Source organism: Gopherus evgoodei, chromosome 9, assembly GCF_007399415.2.
Source record: "Gopherus evgoodei ecotype Sinaloan lineage chromosome 9, rGopEvg1_v1.p, whole genome shotgun sequence".
Taxonomy (NCBI): domain Eukaryota; kingdom Metazoa; phylum Chordata; order Testudines; family Testudinidae; genus Gopherus; species Gopherus evgoodei.
In genome coordinates this window covers 55279693-55298370 of record NC_044330.1, presented here as the reverse complement: position 1 = coordinate 55298370, position 18678 = coordinate 55279693, and the positions used below count along the sequence as shown (strand labels likewise).

The window sequence follows — 18678 nt, the reverse complement described above, 5'->3', positions numbered from 1 at the left end:
TATGTATCAGACAGCATCCTCACCACCCCCCTGGGCTGAGGGGCTAATTTAGTAAAAGGAAGTTCACAAAAACATAAGGAAGTCCTTCATCCAGGCTGCTTAACAGGGGTGCAGCCTCCACCATCTGAGTGCATCTGTCCCATGCACCATCCCTTTACCTGCAACGCACTCCCAACTTTGGGTCCTTCACCAGAGTGAGAGCCTTCCTGCTGACTGCAGCTCTTCTCCTGGCTGCACACAGCACCTTGCAGGCTGCACTTCCTGCAGCTAGCTGGGATTTCCTCCCTAGAGTCTCTTTTTTCCCCCTAGGAGTTCCCCTGCTCTGTTCCCTGGAGCACCTCTCCCTAAGAGACTCCTCTTGTTAGGAGCAGCTTCCCTTTCATCCCAGCCCAAGTGCTCAACAGTCAGTGAGCTCCCAACCAGCCATTTGAGCAGTTCATTGCTTGCAGGTGGGCTAGTCACAGGTAAAGGGGGCCTGTGCTCCAGGGCCACCAGCCTATGCCATGAAATGAAACAGACATTTATTGCAAAACAGGCTATATCTCCAAATCAGGGATGTAATGGGCAGCTAGTCAGTTATAAGATCTTTCTCCTCTCAGGTTTTGTCACCATCCCTCTCTTATGGACAGGCCCCATGGTTTTGTTATTTATCATCCCTCGAAAAAAAAAGGTATTTTTAAATATTTCCCCTTCCTTCCCCCAAAGCTGAGAATGAAAACCAGCCAGTCCCTGCCTTGCCCCCAAATACAAGCTGCAACAAGGATATCATTCAACTAGTTTGGTGGGAGAACCTCCAACAGCCAATGCAGAGCCCTGGATATCTTTGCAGTGAGACCTCTGGGCAAGCACTCCATACCTGCAAGACAGGCCATTTAGATACACTGTAGAAGAATCCTATGTACTGAAGCAATTAGGCCCAGATTTATGAAGGCGATTAAACAGGTGCATAACTGTAAGCATGCGAGTAGTCTGATTGACTTCAGTGGGATTACTCATGTTTAAATGCTGTCCTTAGAAAGCAGGGGCTTGTGTTAGTTACAAGTCTCTTTTAGTTCCCTGCCTGTTCATACAAATGAAACTAGCAGGTTGAGAAGAGTGTCTGTGCTCTCATGGGCCAGCTCCCAAAAAACCTCAGTGGACTTCAGACAAACCAGGAGGTACCCAGGCTTGTAAGCCAAAACAAAGATTGTGGGGTGAGGAAAGAGGTTCATGTTGGGCCTTCCAGCTGCAGCATGTGTGTTTTCCCTAGTCCATACCTCTAAAATTCTAACATGGCTACCTGTCTGTGGGGGCAGCTGCTGTTTAGTGGGGAAGAACCAGCAGCAGCCCTAGGCACCAGCACTCCAAGCACGTGCCTGGGGTAGCAAGCTGCGGGGAGTGCCCTGCCGGTCCCTGCGAGGGAAGCAGTCAGGCAGCCTGCCTGTGGGAGGTCCGTCAGTCCCGTGGATTCGGTGGCAATTCGGCAGTGAGTATGCCAAAGCTGCGGACCTGGCGGACCTCCCGCAGCAAGCCACCGAATCTGCGGGACCGGCTGCCTGATTGCCGTGGTTGGGGCGGCAAAAAAGCTAGAGCCGCCCCTGGGCAGAATTGATGCAGCATGTTACAGAAGATACACACACCTCTCTCTCACATTTTATTCTTGTTCTTTCATGCATTGTTCTTTCCCTCACATCTAAAAATCAACTATATTCAGGTTGTTAGGCTTCTCCATACTCAACGAGAAAACTAACAGCCTTAATGTAGTCCCTCCACTGTGGAGGTTATTCTTCAGTTGCTTGAACAAACATCAGTTGTCTCTTAAAGTGTCATTATCATGAGTGTCAGTTTACTTGAAACTGACAGTGCCACCTTTCTGTCTAAAAAGGCTGTACCTAATACACTTCCAAAAATACATAAAAGATTCTGATAATTGGGAGAAGTTGGTGGGGAAAAACATATCCTTTTTTAATGAGTGCATAGGGATTCAGATCTCTCAACATCCATTTCCCACTAACTTACAGACACACACAGTACCCCTTTGTCAGTATTTATTTTTTTTATTAAAATATTGTTATACCAAGTGGAATGCTACAGCAATCTTGGTATAGGGCAGCATAACAAAAACAGCCAGGTTTACATTTAAATACTTAAAGATAACTTAAAACACACAAACAAAAAAACCTCATTGTCTTTGGCAGAAAAAAAGTTCACAGCACAAAAATACTTAAAGAAATACCAATATTAATATAAAATATATTAAGTTGTTTTTTTCTCTTTCATAGTTTTTGTTTTGTTTTGCACTTTGTAAACAATGCACCAGAACCAAAAACACATTTTTTACATGTCTGGGGGAGAAAATAAAAAATGCAGTTGTCCAGCAAATGCACAGATATTTATATATGAAGGCCAAGGGAAGAAAGCATTGGAGTTCAATGGATTGAGAAACTCTCAATTAAAATCAGAATTGGCTACTGTCAAAAGCCAGCTGTCAGTAGACAAGAGGGCGAATGAGAACTGTGAATAAGTGAGTGAATATATCTTGGTGCAGTTCCAGGGATGGGGGAAATCAACTCCTCCACAACAAAATCAGACATGCTTGTTTCATGTTGGGAGTGTTTTTCCATCTCCGGTTTCATTCCCCTCTCTCCTTTATTTTTTTTTGCATAAACACAAGCTCCCTTCTGCTGAAACATACACACAGCATCTGGTACGTACAAAGGCTTCCATCCTGCGATCCTTTACCCTCTCAAGCATTGTGTTTGCACGTGGCTGTGAATGGTGCTACTGCTGCATATAAGTCATGAGAGTCAGAGTCCGGTGCTTGGGCAGCCTCACTTAGCGCTTCTGATTTTATGGAGCTATTCTGATTTACATCATTTGAGGATCTGCCGCTTCCCCAACTGAGAGCCCAGGAGCTCAAACATATACCCAGCCACCCATCACCATTTGGCACGCAGCTGGTATTGAAACAAACAGAAGGGAAATTCCAGTTGGAGGAATCACGGGAAAGTGCCCAAAAGGAAAGGAATCTGATGGATGCCAATGAGGGGTATTTAACTCTGGAGACAAACAGGATATGAAATGGAGAAAGAAAACGAGCACAGGACTAGAGAGCCAAAGGAGAGACAAGCGAGGGAAGGTGAATGGCTAAGGGGCGAGAAGGTTCCACAGAGAGCAGGAAAGGGGGCAGGAGGGACAAAGGCCATGGCAGGGAGGAATCTGAAATGATAAATACAGGGTTTGCTTTTGTTTACAAAACGGAGTTATTTACAGAGCCTGTCCTGTCCCCTCCCTCACCTCCTCACACCCCTTGATGGGCTGCAGCCTGCCAGCATTGCAGCCTCCCCAGGCCTCTGGGGACCAGCCACTGGGCACCAGCTGGCTACTCAAAATCACCCTCACCCAAAGCATTTCCAGTCCTCTCAACAGGAGGGGAAGGGGGTTGGGAGGCACAGGGAGAGGCAGGAATTCTGGCCATGCCAGCACAATACAAGAGCTACTCCTGGCAGCGTGACCTTGGAGAGCAGGTACCAACAGGGCGTCCAACGAAACAGGCAGGCCAGTCCTTCCAGGATCAGTTTCTAGCAGTGCACAGCGTGCCGCCCTCCCCCAGGTCACAGATGGAGAGCAGGGGAGAGCTCTGTGCCTCTTCACTTCCTTGTTTCCTGCGACATACCAGTGGCAAAGGGAACTTGAGGCTGTCCTTCCCAAGCACAGGTGCATTGCACAAGGGCTGGCCCAAAGGGGTGGTTGGAGCAGGTAGCAAATGAGCTCTGTTGTGATGGAAAGTGGGCGAGATAAATGGCAACTGATGGATGCAAACCGCAGCGGCAGCTTCCCTCCCAGCCCTTGCTGTGTGGCTCTGCTGCATGCTCTCCTGCAGTCCTGCCCCCAAACTCCTTTTGTCCAGGAACTCTCTATGCCACAAGCCCAGTCAGGCTCCCGGTAACTGAATGGCTCCTGAATCAGCATTTTCCCCAGCAGATCTCTCCTCTGATCAGGCCAGCGTGCAGGGACAGAGAGGATGGTGGGCACCTGCCCTTCCTCAAATCAGAATTTCCACCATGTCTGACAGGCTGATGGTCCTGGCAGCAGACATGGTCTCTGCAAGGAAACAAACCACCTTCAGATAGTGAATTCTCTCTAGCTGGGATTGGCTCCTGCTTTTATGTCTGTGCAGCACTAGCACAATGGAGCCCTGATGCGCCCCACGGAAATTCAAACATTTACAACAGGGCCATTAGATTTACTTGAATCCCTAATGGATAAATATGACAGCTTGGGCCCAGCCCCTAAAACATGACAAGTGATTTTGGGGGCCCACCTTGTTTCAGACAGCACTGAGAACCCACCCTCTGAGAATCAGACCCTTTTAAGGTGTCTTCGGCTAGGGTCCCCAAATCACTTGTATAACCCTAGCCCTCTCCCATCAGCCTCTCTGATGGGACAACCATTACCAGCAGTTAATGCAAACCAAATGGCATGTAAGAGACAACCCAGCTCCCTGCACTCACTCGAACCCCACTCCCTCGAACTGTCAAGGGGGAGAGTGCTTGGCTCTTGGCTTTCCACTGGCTGCAGGGCCTGGGGCAGAGGGTGGAGAGAGGAGCAGGGGGATTCTTCTCGAGTTTGTGGTTTTCTCTACAGATGGTAAAGCCCAGGCAGAACGCTGCACAATTAGCTGGAGGGGAGGGGGGAGGAGATGGAGCCTCTCCGATTCCTCCCTAATGACTCTTAAAACCATTAGCAGAAAAACCAGATTCTCCCACCGAAGGTCAGGGCGGGTGTGCTAGCCTGTGGCGTGCTGATAAGCTGGGCTTTAGTTCAGATCTGCAGGCCCAGATCAAAGCCCAAAGGAATCAGTAAGAGAGAAAACTTTAGAGACACTCTCCTCTCCCTTCCTTCTTCTCTTTCCTCTGGTCTTTCCCACACTCTTTCCTGGTCCACATCCCACCTAGTCCTGTAGCATTTCATCCCCACTGTGTATCTCGCACTCAGGATTAGTCACTGGCAGGAGGCTGAGCCCTGGCAGCCAGGGTGGAGTACCCAGCTCCTTGCTCACTCCTCAGCTATGCAGGGCTTGTATGGCACCCCTGGCAGAGGGAAGGGAGGTCTCTGGATTCACCCCGGGCACAGCCTTGCAGGGATTCCACAAGCATGTATTTCCTAGGGCAGCAGGGCAGGCAGGACTTACCCACAGAATGCGCCAGGCTGCTGCTGAGCTGGGCACCAGGCCCCTCGTCCAGACTGCCGAGGCCGCTCTCAGATACACCATCTGTCTGGGTGCTCCCATCTTTGCTGCCACGTTTGGAGTGGAAGGCGAGAGGGCCGCAAGGAGATTCCTCCACTGGGACTTTGCCTGCTGGAGGGAGAGGAGCAGTCACCTTCAGATTTTAAATACTGAGGTGAACTTGATTGGCTCTGGGCTCTTACTGGCTTTTAGTGAGCCAGGCCTGACCTGACTGGCAGACAATCAGAGAGCTACATTTCTGTGCTGTGTTCCAAGGCTCTCTCTGATGGCCATTGTGATCAGGGTGCATGTCAGGGAGAGCCCCCTCCCATCAGGAAACACCCCAGCTCAGTGCACCTGAATACCAGTGGAAGGAAGCGCTGGAGGAAACACAGCAAAGGGAGCTTTCAAGCAGGACTTTAATGCTAACTGAAGGGGCAAGTAGCCTGTGATTCCCTCCCCACGGGTGAGACTCCTCTTACCTGGACTCCCTCTGGAAGGGCCCTCGACCAACCGTTCACCGTGGGCAGCCCCCTGCCAATTCTGGGCCCCCGAGGCAGCAAAGATGGACGGCACAGACTTGGCCGGCCGAAGAGAGCCCTGCAGACTCTTGCTGGGATCCTTCCGCGAGCGCTGCTGCAGAATTTTGATGACTGCATCCTTCTCCAATATTTGGGCATGAAGTGCTTTTAACCTGGGGTATGCAAGAGCAAGGCACAAAGTGAGAGAGATGCTGGTGATTTTATTCCAGAGGGTATGTGACGCTTCACCAACTCCTTCATCATGCGGTGTTCCAGTAGCATCATGGCCAAGGAAATTTCGTTCCATCAGTGCACATGGCAAGGCCACTTATTTCCCATGGCTGCTGGTTGACGAACTGGGAAGCCAGTTTCTAAATGCTCAGTGAAGCGAGTGACACAAAAATCCCAAGACTGATGATAAGGAAGGCCAACAAAAAATATGCCCCTGTGAAGCCACATGCAGGACCTACCTGTTCTCCATCTCCTGGTGCTTGTGATTGGCTAAGAGGAGATCCTCATCAAAGCTGTTATTGGGGGAGTGACGCGGGGAGTGGTTGATGATAGTCGTATCTCGCTGCGCAGCAGCGGTGGCAGCTGCATCCATGGCAAACTGTCTCATGGTGCATTCCTCCAGATACTTCTGCTCCCACTTGGTCATGTCCGCCTCCAGGGCTAGGATCTTTTCTTCCCTCTCTCTCAACTGTTCAGCCAGCATGTGGGCACTCAGCTCTGGGGATCCTCCGGTCGGGGCTCCCACCTGTCTCTGTATTGACACAGGAAAAATGACACAGCATGAGACTGAATCATGAAGAGAAAGGTCCCTTGAGCGCAACGATCAGAGATGGGCCCAACCTGCACAGATCCAGGTTTCTCCAAAGTGTGGGGATACTTGAATTGGACTCCTCCCTAACCATTATGCTGTGTCTCATCCTCAGGAGTCTGGCACACCTGGGCCTTGCCTGCACGAGGCCTTCCATGTAACCGGCCCCCATTGCAGCACCACAGCTGGCAGTGTTCACAAGGGGACTGATGCCACCAGGGTTTTAAGCAACCATCTCACTAGCCCTGCTTTGCTGCTGGCCTCCACCCTGGTTCCATGAACTCCTCACCTGCTGAGCCCGCAGCATCTTCAGCTCCTGCTCCAGGCGGGTGCGGAGACGCAGTTCCAGCTGCTCACGCTTTTCACAGGCGGCCTGGAGCTGACCAAGGGCCTGCTGCAGCCTCTCCACCTTCTCCACGTACGCCCGCTTCCTCCTCAGCTCGTCCTCGGTCTTAGCTGCCCGTGTCTGGGCGTTGCTTAGTGCCTGCTCCAGCAGCTCCGCCCGCCGGCGCTGGTCCTCATTGGCGCTGCGCAGCCGTGAAATCTCTCGTTCCAGCTTCTCTTTCTCCTGCTGGTGCTCGTAGCCTGGAAACGGCACAAGGAGCAAATACATTAGCTAATGGTTGTAGCTGCTCCATCCACTCAGGACGTTCCCAGCTGCAGTCATTTCATTCCAGTGCATATCGGAGGGACTCCGGCTCAGAGCTATTGCATTAGGATTCTGGCATCAGATATGATGGGCAATTGCCATGAGAAAATCTAAATACCTGCCCTGAAAATATCTGCCCAGGGAGGAGTCACTTGTTCCACCCTGCCGACACTAATAGGCTCCCAGTCTCTCTCACACCTAGATATCTGTGCTGTGCTGGACAGCAGGTACCAATAGGGGGTCCAATGTGCTGTGGGTGTCAACAATGACAGCCTGGGGCTGTGCCCCCTTTCCCCTCCCTTGGGTTTTCATGGGCATTTTGCTGCCAGCCATGGAAGTGGAATCAAGCCAGGAAGAGACTGTCAGGACTATCCCAATCTCTGGCAAAAACGTTTTCTCCTTAAAAAAAAAAAATCCCAATGCATGAGAGAAAAAGGGTTCTAGCCTAGGTCTGGGATTCAGAGCGGCAGGAGTGCTGACTGTGTGCTGGAACAGCCAGAACAGCTGCTGGAATGCAAAGAATCCAGGTCACACTGATGGCTGCTATGATTAATGGCTCTGGTTTGAGTGCCAAGAACAGCTTAGCTCTCCCTGGGGAATGGCAAAAGCTTCCAAGAGAGGATCCACCTACTCTCCTATCTTAAAGGGACCTTACCCTTCCTTCCTAACACACCCACCCTGAAAGCATGCCAACCTGCTCTGATCCACCAGGCCACAGAGCGACAGGGCAATGCGCAGCAGGGCTGGCCATGCAGCGAGCCATGCAGACACAACTACACAGCTCTGCATAGCACCTCCACTGTGACCAAGCATTCCCCCAGGACTTACTTTGTGCAAGCAGTTTCGCCACGGTCCCCTGGCTGCCTTCTGGGTTCTCCTGCTGCTTGCTGGCCAGCTGTTTGTTTGCAGATTCCAACCGTTCTGTTTTAGATTAAATAAACAGAGATAGAATTTTTAGAATTTAATTGACTGGGAACAGCCTGCTTCTTGGAAGACACTGGTGGTATTAGACACCCATCTTGAAACCTAATCTCCCTGAAATGCTCCTGATGTACCAGGAAACATGTCAGGAGACAGTTTGCTGGGGATTTGTCACCAGAGATGAGGGTCACAAGACTGGGACCAACAAGGAGGAGTCACAAACTGGTACTGGATGTGGTCTCAACAATGGGATCAGAATAGAACCAGGTCCGACAACATGAGGCCAAGTGTCTGCACTGAAAAAGGGCCCACACAGTGGAGATGGACAACTGCTCGAGTGGCTTATGGAGGAAGCACCAACGTGGGGAGGCTCAGCCCAAGGCACAGCATGTTTCTAATAACAATTATCTTCTCTCAAAATGAATGACACAGCCCAAAAAGGAGTGCACCCACGAACTGCCCTTTTCACTCTCCCTAGCCCCTGTCTAGTGCTGTCTACAGTTTCTTACCTTTCAGATCCCGGTTGAAATCCTGAAGCCGCCGCATCTCCCCATCCTTCTTGTTCCTCATGGTTTTCTCCAATGCTTCTCGCTTGGAAGATGCCTTCATCAGGTTTTCATAGTCCTCGGAGATTCGCTGAATCTCTGTTTCCAGCTGTAGGGGGGGGAAGGAAGAAACAATAGGCTGAAGTTAAACATTCTTGGGATGGGGAAAAGACCAGAGGAGAAGATAGCTGGATGGCACCAGCAGACGTTTCAATGTGAGGTGCATTGCAAAAGCAGCACCTCAAACCAACATGGCTGCAGCGTCTGTCACCAGTAAAGGGCTGGGTTTAAGTCCCACAAGACTAGTGACATGAGTCTGGTGGTCTTATCCTGCCCCTTACGTGACTCGTGGACCCTGCTCAGCCAAGGTCTAAGCACTGGAATGAATGGCAGGAGCTTTACAGGTCAGGACTGAGGTGCAAAGAAGCAGCTTGCTCTCTGCCCACCTGTACTTGCCTGCCCCATGCCAATGATCTCAGTCCATAAGCATTACACACACCAATAGGAGAATAACATATGCTTTCTCGCCACCTCACTCAAACTGCAAACAACCCCACACCAACAGGTGCCACCTACAAACGGCTTTGGAGTCTAGTAGTGCCCTGCACAATGATTTGCATAACTGTACCCACCATGCAGTGCTGCTTTCCCATCTGCCTCCTGAGCAGCCACTCGAAAGGCCCATTTATTATAAGCCCACTGCAACGACACCAGGCCCTTTGGAGACTTTGGGCCTGGGTTTAGTTTAAGCCTGTTCTTTTTAGAAGGCACCAGCCATCTTCAGTGATAAAACTCCTCAAGCTTCTCCTCCTTCCCCAGCTTCCCAAAGAGAAGCATTTGCCTTTTCCTTCCTGGGACCCTTGCATGTCCCACCCCTTCCCAGGTAAGGAGATAGTTCTGCTGTCCCTCCACACCCTGAGGCTGCCCTCTTGAAGCGGCTCCTCTTGCAGGACCAACACTTCCGTTTTCCATGATGGGATGGCTGCATGAGAGTGGAAGGTGTGCCATAGGGGGCTGAATCACTCTGATAAAGCTTCTTGGTACACAGTCCTTCCTATTCCTGGCTGGCTCTGGCTCCTTAGTGCGCCTTTCCCTTTGGCCATGTGGAAAGGTCAGGCCCTTATGTCTGTAACACTAAAGGGATCAGAGACCCTCCTCATGGGTCTGTCTTGCTGCCATGAATCTGATGGGAGATACAAGCTGTGCGTGCACCTAACTGGATTATGAAACAAGCTGTAATGGAGAAGTTCTATCATCTCTCTCCACACTGTCTCCACTCTTCCTCTAGCTGCTACTCCATCCTGCCTAGCGGGTTCCTGGCCTCCTCCCCAGCTCCAGCACATGCCCCTGCCTCTCCACCTCCGCAGGCCTGGCACGTGCCCCTCCCAATGGCCCGTTTGTTCTAAGGGGAGAGGCTTTCCCGATGGCTGTGGCTGTGCTGGAACAGGCCTCCCCTTGTATGCCTCTGCACAAAGGGCTTTCTGTGGCGGCCCCAGCACAGACCCCAAGGGGAGGGACAGCCAGAGAGGGCCCAACTGTTAAGAGAGATGGTGAATGGACTCTTTTTTTATCCACCCAACAACTGCCTTGGCTAAGGACTTGTTGTGCTGTGTGCTTCTGAGCCACAGCTGTTCAGAGGGATGGCAGGGGGAAGAGATTAAACATATGAAAGGGGACGAAATTTCTCAGCAGCTGTCTGTTCTTTCTCTAGGCAAGAAACAAAACCAAACCTCATCCAGAGAACGAAGCTAGGAACATGAGGAGCTCGGCAGACAAAGAGTGAGGTGTAGTGTAAATGCAAGTGAAGGACAGGCAGGCACGGAGCAAGCTTCCTCTACAGCCCTCTCCAGACTCTTCTATCCTGACCTGTGTAATTACCTTGCTGTCCAGTTCCTGGCCTCCTCCTTCAAAACTCTGCCAATGCACCTCAAACCTGACAAAAGCAGGATGACATGTGCAAAGTCTGTAAATCCACCCAGAGCTAGGCAGGAGGGGGCTGGTGGAGGTTCTAGGGAGAAGCTCTGTAGTGAAGCAGACAGCGTGACTTCAGGGCTAACACTGAGATAAAGCTCCTTGTTCAGCATTCGCAGAAAGCAATCCTACAGTTGCCGGACACAAACCGAGTCTGTCCTGGACAGACTGCCTGCCAGATTGCGTTATCTCAGACAAAAAGCAGCCAGTGAAATGAAAGTATCCAAGTCTCATTTCAAATGAAATGTTGGAATCAAAGTTGAGAGGTGACATGCAAACCTACTGCTCCTGGCAGTCCTGCCCCATGTTGGGGTCCTTAGCCTGCCTGTACGTTGCCCCAAGGCCCAGATGTTCACAGGTATCTAATGGGAGTTAATGGCCTGCATACCTTTGAGGAGCTGGGCCCTAGAGCTTTGGCTGGAAAGACTGGTGGGGTGCTGGCTCCACACATTTACCTTCTGAATCCGGCTTGCTTTTTCACTGCAGCTCTCAAGCTCCCGTCGCAGCTTTTCGTTTTCCCTCTGGAGCTTCTCACTCTCCCTCAGCAGCTTTTCATTCTCCCTCAGCACCGTCTCCATCTGGGCCAAGTGGCTGCTGGCTGATGCGGCCTGGGCTGTCATCAGAACCTCCATTCCAGCTGGAGTAAGGGAGCCCAGTGGGCCGTGGCACAGGGAAGCTTGCTGGGGCAGGAAAGCCTGTGGCATATGGGCCTGCATCACCCTGAGAGGTCACAAAAATTCAACAGAGACACTCAATAGTATTGTTCTGTGCCCGCCAGGACACACGGTAAAACAAGCATAAGACACGGAGTGACGGGCGTGGCTGGGATGATGTGCCACTGAGTGGCTTCTGGCAATATCCAATCCCCAGCAGACCTCACACCATTATTTCTCTCTCCTTGAACCCCTGGGACAGGGATTGTCTTTTTGTTCTGCGTTTGTACAGCACCTGGTACCATAATCAGGGCTCATGCGCTCTATGGTAACACAAACAAATAATACATCTGTCGACAGAGCTTCCGGGAGGGAGTTTTCATCTCACCATTTTAAATATTTACTTGAACCTAAAGGGGGACAATGTAACCCAGGAATGTCAGAAATCTTTGAGGCTCCCCCCCTGCCCTGGGATGAGTAGTACCATCTCATTTAGGGCTGTAGCACATGCAGCCATGCATCTACGGAACCCTTACAATATCAGGTTGATAGGGCAATCTTTCCCAATGCACCTTTCAGACAGAGATCAAGGCATGCCTGTTTTTCAAAGTATAGATTCCATGGCAATTATTAGCACCACTTCTCGGCTATAGAATATGATTTCAAAACCACTCAGCATCGGCCTAACTCTGCTGTCACTGAAATCAGTGGGAAAACTGCCATCAGCTTCAATGGGAGCAGATCTAGGTCAGTGCTGAATGCTTTTACAGATCCCACCTACAGTATATGTGGTAAGATGCGCCCTTGCACTTCACTTGCCTGTCAGAGAGCTTATGTCAAATTTTCAAAAGCACTTAAATCACTGAGGAGCCTAAGTCCTGTTTTCAAAAATGATCTACGCACTAGGACCAGATTTTAAAGGGATTTAGGCACCTAAAGATGCAGAGTAGTGCCCAGTGAGATTTTCAATAGCATCTAGGTGCCTAACTCCCATTCAAGAACCAGTGGCTTTTAGTGCCAAAGCCACTTTTGAAAATGAGATTTAGTCATCTAGCTCCTTTTTTATTTCTAATCCATGTTTAAAAAGAAACTTTATACAACCCAACACCATCACGCCAGTGCTTAAGAACACAATAAGAATACACTTATCAGAGACAGCCAAGCAGAGTGAAATGTCACAACAGAACTGCCCCCTCACTTATCAAGCTCCCGGAAGTTAAAGGAAATGCCTAGTCCCCTATGCAGCGGTGCCAATTACAAGGGAGGAACATCCCCCCACCCCAAAGCTTTTCCACTGCTCCAAGTTCCATAGGCCACAGAACGGGGGGGGGGGGGGAAGGGGGGGGAGAAGGGGAAGAAGGACATGACCACTTTTAATCAGTGAGCCTGTACTAAGTGCAAAGCTTGGTCACACCACCACTGAAATTTGACCTGGCCACCCTTCTGTCCAGCCACACGGGTGGCTGGGCCAAATGATGGAGAACAGGGGAGTCTGCCGAGATCACAATTTTTGGCATTGGCTCATGCACCGTGTGGGTCAGAGGGGAGACTCCCCACCAGCTAAGGGAAATGAGTGGAGACCAGAGCTTGTTCTGCCCAATAAGAAATATCTGAATTGGCACCACTGCCCCAAGGTGGTCCCTTACTAAAAGCATACCATGAATAAACATGTTCTGTACTTGGTGGGAAAGGGGTGCTAAGCAGACCAACACTGTTACAGGGACCTCTGCTTAACAAATCTTTAGGGCAACTGCTAAGAGGGCAAAGATACCACAGCCCCAATGACAGCTTGGCCACCCTATGAGAGCCTGACCATCAGGTGCTTCCCAGAGGGTGCTATGGCTACACATGAGCGAGGGTTGGCTGTAAATGTGGGGCTGCATTCCTGGAAGACGATTTGGCAAATACATCTTCCTTTCTGCCTGCACCCCCTCCCCTCTTTGTTCCCTCCAAAAGAGAGGCCTTCCTGTCAGAGATATTATCTCTTCCTGTCAGCATTCACTATGGCTTGCCCAACAGCACACGCTGCTACTCAGCCTCGCCACCTTTCCCAATCATGCAGCTAGCTGAGAAGACCCGGGGAGAGTGGGCAGCTGGGAAATGGTGGGTGGTAGAGAAGGGAGAGAACACCCAGGGGGAACACTCGAGGTTTAGTTTCTCCTCTGCTACTCTGTATTTCCCTTGTTATAAGCAACCAAACAGCGCTTTCTGATGTGCTCAAATTGCCAGGAAAAGCGGAATGCCCTAAAGTGGCTAGGACCCACAACACCAGATGTAGGCTTCCACTGTTAGTGACACAGGTCATAATGCTAGCAAGGCTCTGTGTGCAGTTAGAGTGTCTGCTGAAGAGAAATAGGCACTTTTCACCCACCACTGACAGTCCACTTACCAACCCTATGCTGCAGCCAAGAGAAGAGGGACCTCAACTGACAGTGTAACAGAAAGCACAATTCACCCTTAGGATTGCACTGGGTGCAAGCTGGGGGGCAGACTCTGGGCTTTGGCATTTGCACAGTGGATGAGAACAAAACCCAGTATCAAGGGGGTGGTACGTGGCTAGGCACAGATTTGTATTTAGCAGGATTCCCCCTGGGACTGTTCGATAAGAACTCATCACTTTCACCTTCCTCTCAGTGCAGAAAGGCGAGTTCCCGGTGCCCAGGTGCTACTCAGCCCTCAGAGTCTGCATACCCTCTGGGGACAACACCGGTAGTTTTCCACATAGCTGGGCCTGCTTCCTTTCTCCCTTCCAAATTTAGCCACTTCCTGATTCAATTCCAGCTCCTCAATTAACCAGAAATTCCACTCAGAACACAAGGGGAATGCGGCTGTGAAGACAACTTCATCTGCAAAACAATGGGTCTAATTTAGCCCTGGCGTAGCCACCCCAGAGACAAATACAGCCCATGAGCTTCAAAAGTCAGACTGCAAGTCCCTTCCCCACCCATTTCTGCCCACAGAACAGGGCAGCACTTTCAAAGTCGTAAGGATTCATGCAGCTAGGGGATGAACATTGTAGGGTCCCTACAGCTCATCTCCTTATTCTGCAACATGCAGGTTTCTCTGCGTATGCAACCAGCCTTGGCATTCCGAACCCATAGAGGGTCCCCAACCACAGCCTGTCTGTGAGCTAGAGGTGGTTGCATCAACATACCCAATCCCCTTCCCACACGGCGGTGGAAGTCCCAGGAACTGAGTGCACACCAGGAAGGAAGAGACTGGCAATGCATGCTACACCGCTGTGAAGTGCGAGGTGCTAGACAAATGTTTTGGTTACCTGACTTCAGGGTGCTGAAATCCTGGCCCTTCCCTGGAGCAGTGCCTGGGATCTGCCAGGTAACCAACTGCAGGCTCCTGGGGGGGGATGATGTAGGGGTACTCTGGAGGGGGGCCCCGAGGCTCCACCCCCTCAGCATGCTGCCCTCTTGGGGCTGACAGCTGGATGTGCCTCGATAGCTGGGGATAACTGTGGGAGGAGCTCATGTGGTTCTGGGCCTTGGCTCCATTCCTCTCCAGCGACATCTGCATGAGGCGTTCGCTCAGTGACCTCACATGCCCATGCTTCAGCTCCTTTAGTGACTCGTCCTGGCGCTTGCTGCTGCTGTCAGGGGCATAGGCCCTTCGTTGGCCAGACTCAGCAGGGGCGCCTGGACAGGGCACCCCAGCCTGCTGTCCCTGCTGTGAGGCATAATACTGGGAATGTGCTTTGGCCTCCTCGTAGGTGGGCAGCTCCTCGCCCTTGTGCTGAGGCTGGTAGAGTCGATACATGTTGTTCTCCAGGTAAATGTGGTCACAGTGATGCTCCTGGCCCTGGGGCTCCTGCCGTGTGGACTGCTGGACCATCTGGCTCTCTTCTTGGGTGAGACTCTCCAGTGAGGAGCGAGGGCTGCCCATGCTCCCACCTCCGCGCAGCGCCTGCTGCTGAATAGCCAGCAGCGTGCGGTTCTCGGTGAGGTTCCCGTATCTCAGCTGCTCCTGGATGAGCCGGTGCAGGACTGTCCCAGAGGAATCTTCTGCCGTCCTCATCCTTGGCTAGTCAATTGGCAAGGGGCTGCCACCAGGAACAGCAGACGCAGTACAATTCCAAGGATCTAGCAGCACCCAAGGAGCCTACAAGAGATGAACACAGGAATCAGGAGGCAGCTCTTAGTCAGGGGTTTGCTCATTACATATTTTCAGAAGATTTAGTTTGCCAGGAGTCCCACTGTGGCACTCTGCCAGGAAAGACTCAACTGAGTCACAATACTCATAGCCTAGCAGAGCAGGGGAGGAGAGGGGGACTCTGAGCAACATCCTATCCCTTTGCTGCCATTAGGAAAGACAGAACCAGACCCAGGCTGAAAGCTAATTCCATGGGAGGCCACTGAGAGCTAGGCCCTTGGCAACCCTGCGGAGGCTGGAAGTGAACCAGTCCTGGCAGGCTCAGTTGCAGGGAACTCAGCTCTCATACAAAAAGCCTCCCTGCCCAGAGCTTCAGTGAGCCCCTGAATCCCCATCTCATCTTAAGTATCCTAAAGGGAGCAGCTCTTGGTGGGGAGTGAGGAATGTCAAGCCTAGGGATCTCTGCTGGCTTCCCAGTGGGGTGAACAGGCTCAGCACCTGAGCTTAGCATGAGTGCATTTGAGAGTCAGGGTGACTGTTCTGCATAACACGATATACTGCTCTGGAAAGACAGGTCACAGGATCTTAGTAACTTGTGCAGTCAGAACCCCTTTATTTGGTTCACTTAGTGCGCATGTCTCTCTACATGTGCCAGGCAAGGTAGCCAAGGGAAAGGCTGGGACTGCTGTCTAAGAAATTCATTCAGTTCACTGAACAGAGCCAAACTCATTACCCAAAATAGTAGGCCAATGCAGAACTTTTATTAAGTGAGACTCCTGTTAGTCTAGCTTTGATTGTGGGGGCAGGGAAGAAGTTCTGTTAAGTGTAACGAAGACTGTGCTTTGAGCTCAATCCACCATTACAACAAAATATCCTAGATTTGGCGAGCCCAAGTTACACTGGCAGAGAATGTTCCTAGTTCCTGTGTAACCTGCAGAACAACAGCTACAGTCTACAAAGCAAGAGGATTTCAGTTTCCAGTACTTTCCGTCTCCTTAAAGAAGAGAGACTTGTCAAATTTGGGCCTACACATAGAATTTGTAAATGGAAGCTCCTACAAAACCTAAAATCAACAAGAAATATTTTGTGGATACAATCTTGAACAATTCCCATAGGATCTAATTGTTTTAAACAAATAATCACCCCCCCATTTGCAAACATTGCAACATTATGATCCTGAATGAGAGTGAAATTGACTCAAAAGTGCAAAGGGCTCATCTACTGCCATTGCCCCAGTGGATCGCAAAATATAATAAAAGCTTCATAGTGAAAAGTCACATAAAATAATCCTGATTTTCAAGATTATTTCAGTTTTAATCATCTACATTGTTATGGTGTTTTAAGTATGTATGCACACATGCCTTTCATACATCTACTGACATTTTAAATATAAAACCCTTATCTTAATGAATCAGCCATGCCTGGAGATACCACTATGGGGGTCGACTTTAAAAACATTCTCATAACCTTTTTGCTGTCCCTGGCAATCAGAAACTGCAGCTGTAGCCCAGGTTTGTGAATGGCTAATAGTTTATTGAAGAGGGATGCTAGCCAGGGAAGTTCTATCACTGTTTTTAAGTTGCATGTCCTCCTCTGCACTCAAACTTTAAAGTGAATTCCTAAGTAGACATTTGATCACCTGTTTCTAGTCTCATGCTAATGCATGTGGGTTGGCAAAGAGAGATTGCTAATCTCATATTGCTTCATGCAAACATACCTCAAATATTGGCTCCCAACACAAAAAGTTCTTGACCAGGTTTTCCCTGAAGGTGAAATTAGGAAACTCTAACCAGACTACCTTTCCCGAGCCTCATTTCAACGCTGACTCAGACCTCTGAGATTTAAAGCAAACCCCAGACTGCCTTTGGTGAATCAAAATAAAAGAACCACACATCCCCTTCAGTTTCACAAGCCCTGGTGCATTCTCACAAGGAGGAAGTCTGAAATACTGGGTCAGGAAGCATGACTAGATAGCTAGGAAGGTAGAGAGAACATTCCTCACTCCACCCCTACCATATGTGCTCTTCAACCTTTTACTATCGGATTATTTTCACTCCTGGATCTCCAGCCCCAACTGTTTTTTAATGTGGTTGCCTGCCTTTATTCCCCTCCCCTATTTTTATACATTTCTTTAATTTTGCAGTCACAAGAAATTCCCTTTAATAGCATTCAGCATAACTTGAGTGAGCAGCATCAAATAAGAGAGGATCATTTAAAAATAAAAGAAAAAAGAAAAGACAATTCAAACTCCAGTTGACATATTCTAGCAAATTCAAAGGATATCCACTGAAAGAACAAGGGTTTGCAACCCAGATCTCCCTGGAAAACTCTAACTGGCTGGGAGGTTACAACAGGGTTGACGTTAAACAGCGAGACATTTCTGTGGCAGCCCCTCATGGAAACCCCCCCTTTCTCGCCTTTACAAAAACCCACTGGATATAACTAACGCACCTAGCGCGCGTTCAGCAACTGCCATCTGCAGAGCAGTGCTAGGGCCCTGCCTTGCAGCCGCTTTGTTTTCCACATCGTTCGGCACTGACATCACCCGGGTTTGGATTGCAATTAACATTCCTTGTAAGTGAGAACGAGCTCGTGGCTGCGGAAAGCATTTTCCGAGCAGGACAAAGAGAATTCTTCAGCTAGCTGGGGGCACAAGCACCTGTGACTGCAAACCAGCCCAGCAAAGTCCTGCTCACCCCCACTCTGTTTCTTATGGGTCACAACCCCGGCGCTCCCGGGGGCTTGCAGGAATCCCGGGTCACACGCTGCAGGGGAATGGGGGGAGCCAGAGAGATGGAAAGGGGGGACCCCGCGGGCTGACGCGCAGGGAGCGCAGCGTTCACAAGCCGATGCGGCACGAATGAGTGATAATAGCGAGCCAGGGAAGGGGAGTCGGAGATCTCCCCTCTGGCCCCAGACACCGCGGGGATGGGAGCCCGAGCGGAACTCACCGAAGCAGAGCAGCCTCGCTGCAGAGCCCGGGGAGGAGAGGCTCGCTCCGCGCCCGGCCGGCTCGCTGTGTGTGTGCGTGCAGCTCGCAGAGATCCTGCCCCCGCGGCTGCTCGCAGGCACTGAGCGCCTCGCCGGCCCCCGCCAGCTGTAATGAGAGCCAAGGAGGCCGGGCTGCGCGAGTGGCTGCTATGCCAGGAATGCGAGAGTTTCAGGTTCCCCCGGGAACAAAGCTAACCACAAATAACCTCTCCGCCTAGGCAGCAGCTGCGCGGCGCGGCCTGCAGGGGGCGCGGCAGCGTCTCTCTGTCACACACGCGAGTGCGGCTAGGGCTGCTG

At 50.7% G+C, this 18678-nt stretch overlaps 1 protein-coding gene across 2 annotated transcripts; it reads right to left on the bottom strand.

Moving 5' to 3' along the window:
* Positions 1 to 2001: 2001 nt before the first annotated feature.
* Positions 2002 to 18470, bottom strand: AMOTL2 (angiomotin like 2). Of its 2 annotated transcripts, none has more exons than XM_030576152.1 (10): positions 18342 to 18470; positions 14567 to 15399; positions 11092 to 11356; positions 8630 to 8774; positions 8028 to 8120; positions 6840 to 7135; positions 6201 to 6493; positions 5692 to 5903; positions 5174 to 5341; positions 2002 to 4083 (listed from the first exon to the last, which is right to left on the bottom strand). In XM_030576152.1, exons 2-10 carry the CDS (start codon positions 15313 to 15315, stop codon positions 4025 to 4027), a joined length of 2280 nt encoding a protein of 759 aa, XP_030432012.1. In that variant the 5' UTR covers positions 15316 to 15399; positions 18342 to 18470; the 3' UTR covers positions 2002 to 4024. The 2 variants fall into 2 exon arrangements, with proteins under 2 accessions (XP_030432012.1, XP_030432013.1); XM_030576153.1 differs by having other exon boundaries at positions 5174 to 5338.
* Positions 18471 to 18678: the final 208 nt, after the last annotated feature.

What these genes read in the sequence shown, in the direction of transcription:
- AMOTL2 (XM_030576152.1), bottom strand. Translation starts at nt 15,315, where the DNA reads ATGAGGACGGCAGAAGATTCCTCTGGGACAGTCCTGCACCGGCTCATC. An exon ending in AGATGCTGCGGGCTCAGCAG is followed by an intron (nt 6,494 to 6,839) that starts GTGAGGAGTTCA and finishes GTGTCAATACAG; the next exon opens with AGACAGGTGGGAGCCCCGAC. An exon ending in CCCTTCCAGAGGGAGTCCAG is followed by an intron (nt 5,342 to 5,691) that starts GTAAGAGGAGTC and finishes CTCTCCCTCCAG; the next exon opens with CAGGCAAAGTCCCAGTGGAG.